This window comes from Humulus lupulus, chromosome X (assembly GCF_963169125.1).
Source record: "Humulus lupulus chromosome X, drHumLupu1.1, whole genome shotgun sequence".
NCBI classification, from domain to species: Eukaryota; Viridiplantae; Streptophyta; class Magnoliopsida; order Rosales; family Cannabaceae; genus Humulus; species Humulus lupulus.
The window spans coordinates 142,368,905-142,385,032 of record NC_084802.1 but is presented as its reverse complement, the minus strand read 5'-3'; the positions used below and the strand labels follow the sequence as shown (position 1 = coordinate 142,385,032).

General features: G+C 40.7%; 1 protein-coding gene across 1 annotated transcript; it reads left to right on the top strand.

Moving 5' to 3' along the window:
• Positions 1 to 14,740: 14,740 nt before the first annotated feature.
• On the top strand, positions 14,741 to 15,475 carry LOC133806329 (uncharacterized). Its single transcript, XM_062244445.1, has 2 exons — positions 14,741 to 14,970; positions 15,019 to 15,475. Exons 1-2 carry the CDS (start codon positions 14,741 to 14,743, stop codon positions 15,473 to 15,475), a joined length of 687 nt encoding a protein of 228 aa, XP_062100429.1.
• Positions 15,476 to 16,128: the final 653 nt, after the last annotated feature.

Here is a 16,128-nt window from a genome sequence, read left to right as displayed (position 1 = left end):
CAGCCTTTTGCTTACTTAATAGACAGCCTTCTGCACACCCTCTTCTTCTCTTACTAGAACAACACTAGCAGCATAATCCGTGACTGCCAGGTAGATGAACAAAATCTCTTTATCGACCGGCTTTGACAGGATGGGTGGTTGCGCCGTATGCGTTTTTAGTGCTTGAAAGGCCTGTTCGCACTCATCTGTCCATTCAAATTTCTAATTTCCTCTTAGTAGATTAAAAAATGGGACGTATTTGTCTGTCGATTTCAAAATGAATCTACTGAGAGCAGCAATCCTCCCGGTTAGGCTTTGGACATCCTTAATCTTTACTGGCGACTTCATCTCGATCAGGGCTTTTATTTTCTCGGGATTAGCTTCAATTCCTCTCGAGTTAACTATAAATCCAAAGAACTTCCCTAATCCTACTCCGAAGGAGAATTTAAGGGGATTTAACTTCATCCGATATTTATTCAGGACGTTGAAGCATTCCTACAAATCCCTTAAATGCCCTTTTTCTTTCTTTGACTTAACCAGCATGTCGTCGACGTAAACCTCCATGTTTGTGTCGATCAGCTCCTTAAACATGTGGTTGGCGAGTCTCTAGTAAGTCTCACAAGCATTTTTCAAACCGAAGGGCATCACCTTGTAATAGTAGAGCACTGTATCAGTTCGAAAGCTAGTGTGATCCTCATCAGGGGGATGCATACTTATTTGATTATACCCGGAGTATGCATCCATGAATGAGAGGATCTCATGCCCTGTAGTGGCATCGACCAGCTGGTCGATCCTCGGGAGTGGGAAACAGTCTTTGGGGCAGGCTTTATTTAGGTCTGTAAAATCCACGCACGTACGCCACTTGCCATTTGGCTTGGGCACTAGTACAGGATTAGAGACCCACGATGGATAAAATGCCACCCTGATGAACCCATTCTCCTTCAGCTTCTCGACTTTCTCTTTCAAGGCCTTTGATCTATCTTTGTCGAGCAGCCTTCTTTTTTGTTGCACTGGTGGAAAGCTTTTATCGATGTTTAGGTCATGGCTGATGACTGCAGGATCTATCTCGACCATGTTTTTATGCGACTAGGCGAAGACATCCTGGTTCCTCCTTAAGAACTCCACCAGTGCTTGTTTTGTTGTTGTCTCTAAGTTTTTACCGACTTTCACAACTCTGGTTGGATTTTCCTCATCGAGTTAAACCTCTTCAAGGTCCTCGATGGGCCCCACTTCTTCTTCAAAATCCCCAGAGCAAGGATCTAAGTCCTTATCCTCACTTTGGGCAACACCCTATTTGGTGAGATTATCACCCGAGCGGGCTTGAACATCAGTTGCCATTTGCAACTCCTTCCCGGTGGCATCTCTCGATACACCCTTCTTTGCCTTGGTGATTGAGGCGTTGTAGCACTCCCTCGCTTCCCTTTGGTTTCCCAACACGCATCCTACCCCTGCGTCCGTTGGGAATTTCATAGCGAGGTGCCATATAGAAGTGACGGCTCGCAGGTCGACCAGAATTGGTCTCCCTATCACAGCGTTGTACACTGAAGGACAATCAACTACTATAAAAGTAGTGAGTAGTGTCTTGTTAGCAGGTGTAGTGCCTGCTGTGACTGGGATTCTAATCGACCCTACTGGGGCGAGCCCTTCTCCGGAAAAACCATAAATGGTTTGGTTGCATGGCTCCAGGTCTTTCACGGACAACTTCATCCTTTCCAGCGAGGACTTGTATAGGATGTTGACCGAACTTCCTGTATCGACCAACACCCTTTTCACCATCATGTTCGCGATCTGTACTTCCATGACCAGCGGATCGGAGTGTGGGAATCGCACATGTTAGGCGTCATCATCAGAGAAGGTAATCAGTTCCTCCTCTGTTCGAGCCTTTTTTGGTGCTCGATCCTCAACACTCATCATCTCGATGTCCTGGTCGTGGCGCAGGGTTCGAGCATATTGTTCCCTAGCTTTCCCATTATCTCCTGCAAGATGTGGGCCTCCGTAGATGGTGAGTAGGGTACCTGCCACGGGAGCTGGCTGTAAAGGTGGAGAGCATTGGCGTGCAGGCACCGACTCTTTGCCACCTTGAGCCTTTCGCTGAGAACCTCCCGCGGCTCGCACATATCTTCTTAAATGTCCCTGTCTTATCAGGAACTCAATTTGGTCCTTTAGCTGGTTACACTCATTGGTGTCGTGACCGTAGTCGTTATGAAAACGCTAGAATTTTGTTGAATCTCTCTTGGAGATATCTTTTCTTATTGGTGCAGGTCATTTGTAGGGCACGCTTGAGCTGGTCGCCTGGTAGACCTCGACTCGGCTTTCAACAAGGGCGGTGTAATTGGTGAATCTCGGTTCATACCGATTACCTTTGGGGCGCTTACTCTCGGAGGTCGAGGGTTCATTATTCGCCCGATTTCCACCATTCTTACCATTGCCATTCCCGTTGCCTTTGCTGTTGCCATTGGGCTTCGACCCATTGGCGGGTTCTTCCTTGGGCCCCTTGTCTTTTGCTGGCGATTTCCCTTCATTGGCAATCGCATCCTCGAGCTTGATGTATCGATCAGCTCGATCTAAAAACTCCTGGGTACTTTTAACCCCATGCTTTCTTAGGCTACTCCAGATGGGAGAATTGCGTCTAACCCCAGCAGTTAGGGCCATCATCTTGCCTTCATCGCCCACAGTCTTGGCTTCAGCTGTAGCTCGCATGAAGCGTTGAACGTATTCCTTCAGGGGCTCTCCCTCTTTCTGGTGTATCTCGACCAGTTAGTTCACCCCAGTGGGGTGCACACGACCCGCATAAAACTGTCCATAAAACTCCTTCATGAACATCTCCCAGGATACTATACTTGTAGGAGGGAACTTAAAGAACCACTCCTGGGCGGCATTAGAAAGTGTAGCTGGGAAGATCCTGTAGCGAGCATCTTCAGAGACTTTCTGAATGTCCATTTGTATTTCGAACTTGTTGACATGAGATACTGGGTCTCCATACCCATCGAAATTCGGCAGTGTTGGCATCTTGAACTTATTGGGGGTTTCTGCCACAACAATCCTCTGTACGAAAGGGGTGCCTCTCCTCCGATTGTACTCAATGTGTGATGTTCGCCCCCGATCAGCTGCTGCACAGCCTGGTTTAGGGCATCGATTTGAGCCTGAACAACTTCTGGGATTGCTGGGGCCTCTGGTGCCGGGGGAATTTACTCATCGTGCCTTTCTCGGCGGTTGTTGAGTACATCCCTCAAATCATCGTCTCTTCGCCACTGCTCGCTGGCGCCGAGCCGACTAAAGACGTTATTTTTCCTGGGCTGCCCCCCAGCATTATGACCTACTGGTCGGTCTTCTCTAGGTGGGGGGCTCCTGCCTCCACCTCTTTCTTCGTTCCTCCGACCAGCATTTCCTCTGCCTGAGTCGACCTCATTGTAGCCATGCCCATCTCTGAACCGTGGCTGGCTATGGTGTGACTGACTATTCCCTCTGTTGCCTCCTTGGGCCGGCATTTCTCGAGCGTTAGGGGGAGGCCTGCGCTGGTCGGTGGGTCCCCGTGCATTTTCATGCCGTGGGGGGCCCTTGACCGCAGAGCCTGTCTCTGAGTTCCTCCTGTTGGTAGAAGGACGCTGCCCCCTGCTCGGTGGATGCGGCTCTTCACCCCCTGGGCATCTAGGGCTGCTGCCCGGCACTATTCTACCTCGGGCACAGGGGATTGCCTCGACCAGCTTGAGACGGAGGCTGCGATTCAGGATCCCTAGGTGGGACATCATCCTGATGCATAGGTGGCTGCTACGGCCTCTGAGGACTTACTGGCTGGAGTGGAGGACTAGGATTGGGACCCCTTTGAGGTGGCCCATTTGGTGGCTAATCTGGCTGGGAGGCTGGCGCAGCCTGATTCCTAGCCAGCTGGATGGCTGCTTCAAGGGCTACCATGGTATCCCTCTGTCGATGGTCCAACTCCGCCTGCCGCTCGCTCAGCTCCTGGCGCTAGCGCTCTATCTCCCTTTGCTGCGACGCCATTATCTCAGCAGCATTTTCTTGATTGGCCCTCAGATTGGCCAACTCATCTTGCAACACCCCCAGTGTTGCCTTCAGGGACTCAGAATCCAACTCCTCTTCATCACACTCCAAATGAGGTTCGTCTTTAGCCACATTTGGGGGAGGAGACTGGGATGATGCAGCGGCAGCAACCTGTCCAGTCTTCTTGGTAGTTTTTGCCATTAGATTCTTTGTCAAGCTCTCAATGAAAGCACCAGAATGTTGACCCTCATTTTGGTCAAGGACATGGAGTCAAATAAACGACAGGAGATTAGTACGATGCTTGAGAAAACGATATAATGGAAAGTAAAGGACACAAAGAATTATAGTGGTTCGGCCCCAGTGATTGGTAATGACCTACGTCCACTTGACACTATTATTAATGTTGAGCTTCAAAGGTGTGATCAAAGAACTAGGGTTCCTGAGTTTCACAGACCTTAGAAGGAGAAAACAATACAAATGATGGATAATAGTAATGCAATTCGGAAAGAGATCAAAAGCTCCCCCCTTGAGCTATTTCTTGTATATTTATAGGGTCAAGGAGGGTTACAGAAGTCAATTAATTATATCTTTCCTTAATAAACGGATCTTCAGGTTATAATGAAGAGATATTCTTGGATATCATTACAACTGTACAAATTTATACATAAATATACGGAGTATACGACCAGGCTGGTCGTATATAAAACTTGTACTTTGCATATGGAAATATCTCTGGTCGATTGGCGATCAGCATCTCTACCACGTGTCGGACACGTGTCAAAAATTCTTACCACGTCATCAACAGCTATTTTTTTGGATAAACACTATCCAAACATCTCCAAATCCCAAAAACAAAGTTCCCAAACATCCCCATGATCCAAAATCATCAAAACCCAAGTCTCAATCGAATAAAAAACTCATCAAAACATAAAATATAATTCAAGCTTAAGAACTTAGAAACTTACAACTTAAAACTTAGATTACCTCCAATTGAGTTGTTCCCCAACTAAATCCTCCGGCTAATAAGCTTCTAATCTTCCCTAGAATCGCTATGCCTCGATCCTTGCTTGAATCCGAGTCCTAAAACTCAAGTTTTCTTCAAAAATGCAATCGGGTATCGAAAAGGGAACGAGAGAGAGAGAGAGTTCTGAACGTTCTTTTATAATTCTAACAGGTTACTTTAAGCTTAAGTAACCTCAAGCAAATCCTAATGCTCGGGGTCCCAAAAACGCACCCAGGGTAAAATAGTCAAAATTCCCAGAATTTCCCCCTGATCTCACTAACTCCCAATTTATCGTCAAATATTTATTCCCATTACCCAATATCCCAGTAATGTGCTAAATACCCCTTGACTCACTCCGAGTCAAGTATAAATCTTGTTTTGACTTTCCCACTAGCTTGCTTCCTAAGATCATCTCGTGCTGACTAACCTTAGCATAACCTACTAATAAAGAAGCACCACACATATACCACATATATGCCAAATATGCCCAAAATGGCCAAAATATGAAAATTGCCCAATTAAACATAAATGGGCCCACATGCATATTTAATACACCTAACACATGCATATCTAGTCATATTATGATATAACTCACATATTCACATAATGATACACATAAATATCACATAATCACATAATTCCAAGATTTGCCATCCCGACCCCCTAATCAAGGCCCTAAGCTTTATTAGGAAATTTGGGTCGTTACACCCGAGTTGCACTGAGAAGGGTTCGTCTTCAGATCAAATAAGTAGTGGATCTCATGAGGTACTAGAGCTGCCCATTTTCTAAGATGATTGATAATGTACAACACAGATAACACCAAGATTGCGTTGGGAGCCAGCTGAGAGGGACTAATATCAAAATAATCTGCCACGCTCTGGAGATATGGATGAAGAGGAAGTAGGGCACCAGACTTGATGGCAAAGCGTGTCCAGGCGCACATACCCAAAGGTGGCTCCTCAACTTTGTCATTTCGACCAGGAATAGTAATAGAAATGCCGAAGAGGTCAAAGGTCTTCCTTAAGTTCTTTACCTTCTCTTCAGTCATGTTAGAGGTAACCCCCTTGAACCAAACAACTTCGTAATCAACAAGGCGAGGCTTCTCAACCAATTTCCATATGATCTCATTGGCAAAGGTGGCCCAAAATCTGATGAATGGAACTCTTTTTATAGTCTCTTCTTCTGCTGTGCAGCTGGTGAGACTGTCTTGCTCTTGGGAGAAGGGTAAACCACCTTAGGCCAGAACCTGTGAATAGAACGCAACTGAGGATGAGTAGCCTAGCGATGAGAGTCCTCAATATGTTCTTGCTGAGAAGAAGAATGATGGGGAACCCGACTAGTATTCCGATGCAAAGGGAGTTGCAAGGAGTCTCGTTGACCGGACAGACTCTGCTGAGAAGAATGACTTTGCTAAGATGTGCCCTGAGAGCCATGGGGAGTACTATGCCGAGAAGAGATCTGAGAAGAGCCAGGCGAAGAGCCCTGGGTGATGTGCCTAAAAATATGAGGATTATCTTCGGAGGGTTGCCGAGTTGTCTGTTTTACTCTTGCCATTGGGCAATACCTTTTCAAGAAATCTTCCCCACTAAACAAATATAAAGCAGAGCATGGGAAAATCCTTTTCACCCTTCCCAAGAACTCCTGTGGAGTATGCTCGCTTACAAACTTATCTGACAAAGGACAGCTGGACATCTGCAACAAAGGAAAAATAAAGAGTAAAATTAGTACATCGACATAACAAAGCTCCCTACCATGGACCAGATAGGCCAATAGCTAAGGGCATGTCTATTACTAAGGAGCAAAAATGAAAAAATCAAGGGAAAAATCTATATAGGGGGTCGGCCCAATGAGACTAAGCTCAGGCCGACCACCATAGGAATCCCCTAGACTTGGAAAAATTGATTGAAGTCTCAAAGTAGGGGTCGACCTAGTGGAACTAACCTAGGCTGACCACCTTGAGTCCCTGAGCTTACAAAATACAAAAGAAAAGACCTGGGTGGTTGGCCTAGGCCTAGGCCAACCACCCTAGGATATTGGAGACCCAATAACTTGCCAAAAAGAAGACTAGGTGGTCAGCCTAGGCTTAGGCCGACCACCCTAGGGATTGAAGAACACTTTGGCACATCAAGGAGACAAAGAGGAGCTAAGGTGGTCGGCCTACCACCTTAGGCCGACCACCCTGAGGATTTAAGCTCCAGAAAATTGCAAAAAGGCTAGGGTTCAATTCTCCAAAAAATTGTGCAACACAAGGAGGATCTAGGGTCAACCAAAATTGAGGGTTTGAAACGCTGGAAATCGCCTATGTTAGGGTTTGGAACCCTGGAAATTGCCTAGGGCATGACATGAGGAATACGACCTAGGCTTGGATTTGGAGCCTTGGAAATCGCTTATGCTAGAGTTTGGAACCCTGGAAATCGTCAAGGCTAGGGAAATCATAGCGTGGTCAGCCTATAGGCATCTAAACCCTAAGCATCATGCGAAAAGAGGCAAGGAACAAGCCAATTTTTTATTTTTTATTAAAAACAGTTTTTGATTCAAACAAGTCAATTATTTTGAATCAAAATAAAACAAAACAAGGAGATTCAGACAGATTCATCAAAGATTCAAAGTATTTCTTCTAAATCTAAGCACATTTAAATTAAATGATGTGAAGATTAGGAGAAACTACTTATCCAAGTGAAGATCTTCAGAGTTTGATGAAGAATCGGGGAAGTTACGCTTGGAGATCCCTACAGCTTAGGCACGCAGAGCAGGAAACTGAGAAGTGAGTCCCCTACTTATAGCCTCTCAGGCTAACTATATTTTTAGGAATTCAAAATCCTTGAAAAATATTTGGTATTGTTAAAAATTCAAATTCCTTGAAAAATATTTTGTATTTTTAGGAATTAATATCCTTGAAAAATATATTATATTTTTAGGACTTCAAAACTTCTTGAAAAATATATTATATTTTTAGGACTTCAAAATTCCTTGAAAAATATACTAGATTTTTAGGAAATTAATTTTCCTAGAAAAATATAATTATTTTTAGGAATTACGATTATCCTTGAAAAATACGTGCCGAGCAAATTATTGGCAGTTGATAAAAGTACTACGTAATGTCCCGAGGGACTTTGCTTTTAAAGTACTGCTACGATATGTTTCTCGGGCTAGATCAAGTTTACCGTAATGTTGAACACATTATGATAAACTTGGGGGGCAAATGTTATCCCTCAAAAATCAAGAGTTGACGTGGCAAATGAGAAAACGGCACGTGGCATCACGCTGCAGGAAAAAATGACAAAGTATTGAAAAAAGACTGATGAGCAAAAAAGATAGGTACAGAACCTATAGGGAAGTCGACCAGGCCTAAACCCTCGAGGGGTGGTTGGCCTGGCCCTAGCCCTTAGGGGTGGTCGGCTTGACCCCAACCCCTAGGGGTGGTCGACCTGACATGCTCAAAAGCTACATGGGAGGTCGGTCCACTTTATTCTTCATAGGGTGGTCGACCGAAACTCCCAAATACACTTCACTAGATAAAGTTCACGCTCGTTCAAGCTGAGATCAACAGGCCTAGCACCTAGAGGATCATCAGGCCTAGCACCTAAGCTCTGAAGGGTTATCGGGCCTAGCACCTAAGTCTCATGGACCAACCTAGACTTAGCATTTTCCCAGAGGTTTCAATTGTACACCATCTACCATGATCCAGAGAAACAACGAGAAGACCCGCGATCTCATAATCACGGGGAGGTGGACACGTATCTCCACTACCCAATAATTATGTACAAAACCATGATCTCAGTAGTACTGATAATGTAACAACCCCTGGGTACTATAAATAAAGGACCCAGGGCTTCATTGAAGGGGATCTGATGAATATTTTGGGAGAAACTCTGGGCAAATTAATTACTAATGAATACTTTTGTTCATCTGTGTAATTGTCTATCTATTGATTAAATATTAAAGACTAAGTGGGTTAGATTATTACTATTCATCAGAACATGGCTGAACCACTATAAAATTTTCGCGTGTTTGTTTAAGATATTTTTGTTCTATCGTATATTATATTTATTTTGTTCAAAAGATGTCGTATATTGTACATACATGTGGTAACCGAAATATCAAGAACTTTGTTTTCGGCATTGTAAACTATTCAGACTTTTTCAAAAATTTGTAGGAAGAATGTTGTAACTACAACGAACACTGCCATGAAAATAAATTGGAAAAAAAATACTCCGACATGTGTTTTTGGAGGCGAAGGTTAACTAAGAAGTTGAAATAGGAGGTTGACCATAACACTTCTCTGTCTCTATGTATAAAAAAAAGTGTATTAAACAGTTTCTCTTGATTTTAACGATTTTCTTAATTAACTTTAAGAGAATATTTTAAATATTTAATAGAATATACTTTTAAAAATAAATATTTATTAATTATATTAATATAAATTTAAATATATTATTATTAGAGTAAATAGCGGCTGAAATACCCAAATATTTTCAAAATGTTGCACTTTTATACCCAATCTTTTTTTTTTGTGGTAAATATATTCAATGTCTTCAAAATGTTATACTTTTATACCCAAACTTTTTTTGGCTGTAAATATACTTAATATTTTTAAAGTGTTGCACTTTTATACCTTTTCTCAAAATTATTTTGAGAAATAATAAGAAAGTGAAGGAAAAATATAGGGTTTTAGTTATTTTTAAAATTTTAAATTATTTTCACTTTCAAAATAATAAAAAAAAATTAAGATTATTAAAATTAATCAAAATAATTAATCTTATATTTTTCCTTTACTTTTTTTTAAAAAAAAAAACTTATATTTTAAATTGATGAAAATATATAAGTTTTTAATTATTTTAAATCAATTTTATTAATTTTAATAAAACATTTATTAATGTTTAATTTAAAATAGTTATTTGGAGAAAGAATAAGAAATGGAAAATAATTTAAAATTTAAAAAAGCATTAAAATCCTATATTTTTCCTTCACTTTCTTATTATTTATTTCTTATTATTTATCAAAATAATAAAAAATAGGTGTAAAAGTGCAACATTTTAAAAACATTGAGTATATTTACCGCCAAAAAAAAGTTTTAGTATAAAAGTACAACATTTTGAAGACATTGAGTATATTTACCCCCCAAAAAAGATTGAGTATAAAAGTACAACTTTTTAAAAACATTAGGTATTTTAGCCGACATTTACTCTTATTATTATAACATTTAATATAATACTATATATTTAAGGGATATTTGCGGCATAAATACCCAATATTTTCAGGTTTATACACTTATATACCCAATCTTTATTTTTTACAGTAAAAACCACCCAACATTACCTTTTCCTTGCATCTTTCACCACCAGCTCTGTTAAGTGGTAAAAATGGACATGTGTAAGGTGGAGATTAAATGACCATTTTTCTTTTTTCATTTAAATTTTAAAACAAATAATTATTTTTAAAACTATTTTAATTAAATATAAAACAAATAAAAATTAAATTCTTTTTGACTGAATATAAACAAAAAGTCGATAAACCTAAAACCTAAGGATCGAAGTTAAAAAAATACCCAAAGTATACTGCACTTGGTATTCTAAAAACACGACCATTGAAGACGATGAAGAGAACTCTTGCTCGGAGATGAATCGATAATGCATCTCCAGAGGCTACCAGGGGACGACCCACCAGAATACGGTAAGAATCTTTGCATTTTCTCCCTTTGTTTTGTCTGATCAGTAATTTTTTTAGGGGTTTTGGGGTTTGACGATTTGACTGGGTATGGTTTTTAACTGGGTTTGTTTGGTTTGGGACAACTTATATAAAAATTGTTTCTTTATGTTGCTAATGGTGCTAGTTAACTTTGATGACAGTGTGTAGTACTTGTTTTTGTTAGTAAATTATGTGTGTGTATTATTAAAGGCATTGTGGGATACACATTTTTGAAGAAAGTGTAGTTCCACATGTGCATTCACTTTATTTGGTCATTGTTTTGGAATCTTTTTATATGTGTAGAAGGAATATATGCTTTGGTTGGAGTGATTTTTTTGTCTGTCTTGGGTTGTCTTGGTCATTTCAAAATAATATTTTAATCATGTACCTTGTTGACGGGCAGACCTGAAATACGAGTTGTTCACAGTGGCTATCCATCACCGTGGAAGATGGTATACCCAAGTTGAGGAGAAAAAATATGAAGGCGTGAGATTGTGCACTTTGACTATTGTGATTGAGAGTATTTCAACAGATACACCTCTGAGGAAATTGCAATGGAAATTGGCTATGAGCTGCCGGTAGGATTTTGGTGGAGGCCATTTGGGAATTTGGTAAATGATGATGTAATGTTAAGTTCAGATGAGAGCATTAGGGTGATGATTTTTGATATGGATAGAAGGGGATATGGACATGTTGACATCTTCTTAGTGCTTCCTGATATGACCATTTCTGCTTCTATCCTAGAAAATGGTGGTCAGTGACACAGTTGTGTAATGAGCAAGATGGAGATGAATCTGATGGTATAGTGTCTGAAGATGACTTGGTTAGTTTGCATAGTGCTGATGTAACGACCTAAAATCGCTAATAAGGCTTAGGGCCTTGATTAGTGTACCGGGAGGGCATAATTGGTATATGTATGTTTAATTGGTTAAATGCATGATTACGTGGCATGCATGATTGATATGATTATATGAATATGTGATATGCATGTTTACGAGTATTAGATATGCATGTGGCTTGAGACCACATTATTATGTGGATATATTTGCAGTATATGGCTCGAGACGGTCCTAGTGAGCGGATTAGTGAAATAGCCACAACGGGGTTTAATACCCGGCTCAAGGGAGCCAACGGGTATTTTTGGGAATTTAGGGAAATATTTTGGGAGTTATTAGATAATGAATAAGTATTTGGTAATTAATTGGACATGAAGGGGTTGATTGATTAATAGTAGGAACACTTGAGAAATTAGCGGGAACTGGGAGCAGAATGACCATTTTACCCCTTAGTACCCTTAGAAGATTAATAGGCTTAAAGGGGAAAAGTAGTCTTTTGTTTAAGCAAGGGATATACTCAGGAAAACTCTTAGGATAGCTAGAAAGTGGTAGAAGACTCTCATCTCTCTTACTCATGATCTCACACCCTCCCTCTCTTTATATTTTGAAGCTAAGGAAGAAAAAGAATAGAAGAACCTAGGCCTTAACCTGAGAATTTTGGAAGGAAATTGAAGGAGAAAGGCTTGAGCTGCTGAAGAAAAAGGCTGGGACTAAAACTCAAGGGTAGAAGGCTATAAGCTTGTGAGGATTCAGTCAATAATTGAGGTAAGGTTTTGTCTTTGTTATGTTAGGGAATTTGAATCATTTGGGTAGAATTGAGCTAGGTATTGGGTGATGAATTTCTACTGAGTTGGGGTATTAACTTTAGTATAATTGTTAAGATTTTGGTGTTTAAAATATGTGATTAAAGGTCTTATATTCGTAGCTAAGCTTGATTTTTGGTTGGGAGGCCTGTTAGGATTGAATTTTGAGAAAGTTGGCTGGGAAGAGTGTTGAGGAAACCCAAAAATTCTAGGTGCGAAGGGGCGCGCCGTGACCCAGCTCGTGGGCGCTACAGCCTGCATGCCCAGAATGCCCTGGCTGGGCTTTGTTTTGAAGGCGCGCCGCGGCCCGCCTCCCCTTCATGCTTGAAGATTGAGTCTCTAACTTGGGGGTGCGCGGTGACCCTTAGGGCTAGGTTGCGGCCCGCCTAGGGGATTTTGCCTTAGGATGGTTTCTAGGATTGGTAAGGCTTGGGGGTTCGAACCTAGGCACTCGGGATGATTTCTACTACCCGGTTTAGTAGAAATCGAGGTCCCGGAGGCTAGTTTTTGTCTCCTAAGTATTTATTTGGATTAGAAATTGATAATTACCCATTGGTCACTGTGACTAGGTTTATCGCCAAGGCCCAGGACTGAGGATCATGCTCGAGACCATTCTTTATCCTCTGCTCAGAATTTAAGGTATGAAAACTGCACCCTTGTGTGGCTGTCTTGGGACTGAGATTCCCTGTATCTGGATATATGTGTTGCGTAACTTTATATTATTATGCGAAACATAAAATGAAGGGCCTAAGAGAGCCAAGGCTAATGACTTGCGCACGGGACGCGGCTCGACCACTGTGAGCTGGGGTTAGCTAAATAAACAAGGGACTCGGCCTAAGCGAGCCAGAGTCAGTTGAGTAAACAGAGTGCTCTTCGTAAGGGCGCCAACCCTAAGCATTCATAAAATGATTAAGATATATTTATGAACGTACGTGTTTACTGTTGTTAGTTTGATGCCTATGATCTGTTGAACTTTTGGATGACTGTCATATGTCTGATTGATTGCTACTATTGATTTTGTATTTGGTGTTATGGTTTTCTTGCTGGGCCTTGGCTCACGGGTGCTACGTGGTGCAGGTAAAGGCAAGGGTAAGCTAGACCAACCATGAGTTGGAGAGCTCTGGGGGTGAGGTGTACATTGTCAGCTGCTCGTCTGCCACGGTCGAGGAAAAGTATAGGGACAAAGCCTAAAATTTGTATTTTGCCATTAGAGTGGCTACCGATTGTACACAACTTTTTGGATTTGTAAATTATTTCTTAAATCCTGTTTTTTTTTGGGATCCCATGTACCAAATATCTATTTTAATGAAAATTAATTGTTTACGACCAAAATCTTTTAACCCTCACCTGATATTTGACTTTAGGATCACATTTTTATTCAAACGACCTGCTTAGCAAGTCTTGAACTATTTCAAATACACAGTGTAACGGTCATGGTTATCTAGGGCGTTACAGTTGATGAGGACAATCCAACTAAGAAGGGCACACGTGAATATAACCTAGGAGCAAACTTTGACAAAATCAAGTTCAAGCTTGGCATGAAATTTCCTACCATTGATCATCTAAGGTATGCCTTGAAAGAGTACTTTATCAAGACTGATAGACAATATTATTTTGTTTTCAACGATAAACATAGGCTTAGAGCTAAATGCAAAGCTAAAGGATGTAAATGGGTTATATATGCAAGGTTACTGAATAGGGATGGAAAAACTGTTAGAGTTAATACATTAGTGGATGTGCACGAGTGTGGTGTAGTATTTGGTAACAAACATGTTACTAGTGGTTGGTTGGCCAAACATTTCTTGGAGCAATTTAGGAAGAATCCAAATATGGAGTACCTGTGGTTCAAAGAGATGACATCTGCTACAAAATTCAGTATTGTTTCAGATTGGATTTTCTATAGAACTAAGAAGAAAGCCAGAGTGATGTTGGAGGGATCTGTAAAGGATCAATACGCAATCCTTGATGATTATTGCAAGCAGTAACTGGAAACAAACCTAGGTAGCACTACCATACTAAAAAAAACAATTGTGGAGGGAAAAAGAGTGTTTGAAAGGGTTTACATTTGTTTAAAAGCGTGTAAAGATGGCTTAAACAAGGGTTGTATTAATAGGCTTAGATGGATGTTTCTTAAAATGATACTGCAGAGGGATGTTGTTGACAGCTATTGGGATAGACCCAAACAACTCTCAATATCCAACTACTTATGCAATAGTTCAAAAGGAAAACAAGGATTCATGGACATAGTTTCTAAAGCTACTTGTTGAGGATCTTGAGATTGAGAGGCCTGCCACATTTACAATGATGAGTGACAGGCAAAAGGGCCTAGAGAATGCATTTGCTACCATTTTTAGGGTGCACAAATTAGATTCTGTGTGAGGAATCTACATGCCAATTTCAAAAAAGAGCATCCTAGTCTGCTTCTTCAGTAGATGTTGTGGGCTTGTGCAAGGGCAACAACACCTGAGGAGTTCACAAGAAAGATGAATGAGATAAAAGATGTGGATGAGAAGGCATACCAATGGTTGTTAAAGAAAGCACCAACAGAGTGGAGCAAATCACATTTTAGAGAAAGTGTGAAATGTGATATGCTTCTTCACAACCTCTGTGAAAGCTTTAGTGCAGCAATTTTGCCTGCAAGGGACAAGGCTATTGTGACACTGTTGGAGAAGATCAAATTCTGGCTAATGTGTAGGTTTTGAACCAACAGGGAGGCTGTTAAGAAGTGGGTACACCCAGTCGGTAAAAGGATCTTGAATCTTATTGAGAAACACAAGCATGTTGCAAGACATTGCAACACAACCATTGCAAGCAGTGGAAAATTCCAAGTGTTTGTCCAAGGAGTAGAAACACTGGTGGTTGACTTGGTTGCCAAAAAGTGCACTTGCAGGGGATTTCAATTGACTGGCATCCCTTGTTCTCATGCACTGGCTTGCATTTGGGCATTTGGTTTGGATTTCTTGGACTACATTGAGGAATGGTACAAAAAGGATGCTTACATTGCTGCATATGCTAGGATAATTGAACCCATGCCCAACCTTGACAAATGGCCTCAAACTGGCCTAAACATAATACTTCCACCTCCAGAGCATGCCTTACCAGGCAGACCCAAAAAAAAAAAAAAAAGAGAAATAGAAGTGTTGATGAACCACCACGTGAAGCCATAAAAAATCGAAGGACAGGTCAACTACAACATTGCAGTAATTGCAAGCAGACAAGGCACTCTAAAGTGACTTGTTCAAATTCTAGTGATGTTTAGGTTAATTTCTTTTTTATCACTAACTTTTGATTGTTGGGATAATTTTCTAAGTGGCCTAACATGATCAATATTACCACTACAGCCAAATGTTCCAAAGAAAAGGGGTAGAACAAAAAAGTTAAATCCAAAGCCTGAGACTATCAAAAGAAATCAGAGGAGGACTAGACAAAAAGCAAGGGAACAAGCCTCTGCATCTCAGCAACAAGAATGAATGCAAAGCATATGATGACTATTTTTTATTAGCCAAGACTACTTTTTTGTTAGCCATGGAGATCACCTTTTGTAAATGACTAACTGTTGTAATATCTCCCATAGACAATGGTTATTGGATTTTAGTATTATGTCCACTCTTTATGCATAACTTTAATATGTTAATTTCTTGTTTTTGGAACCAAACTCTGCTTAATTATGCAGCAAGTGAATATCCGTTTATTTTTAAATGTTGTTTAGCCACTCAATTAATGAGTATCTTTCTGTTGGTATCTGGTTTCCATTTTAATTAGTTATTTACTGTGAAATATATAAGTAAAGTATGTATAATGGCAACATAATGTATAGAAA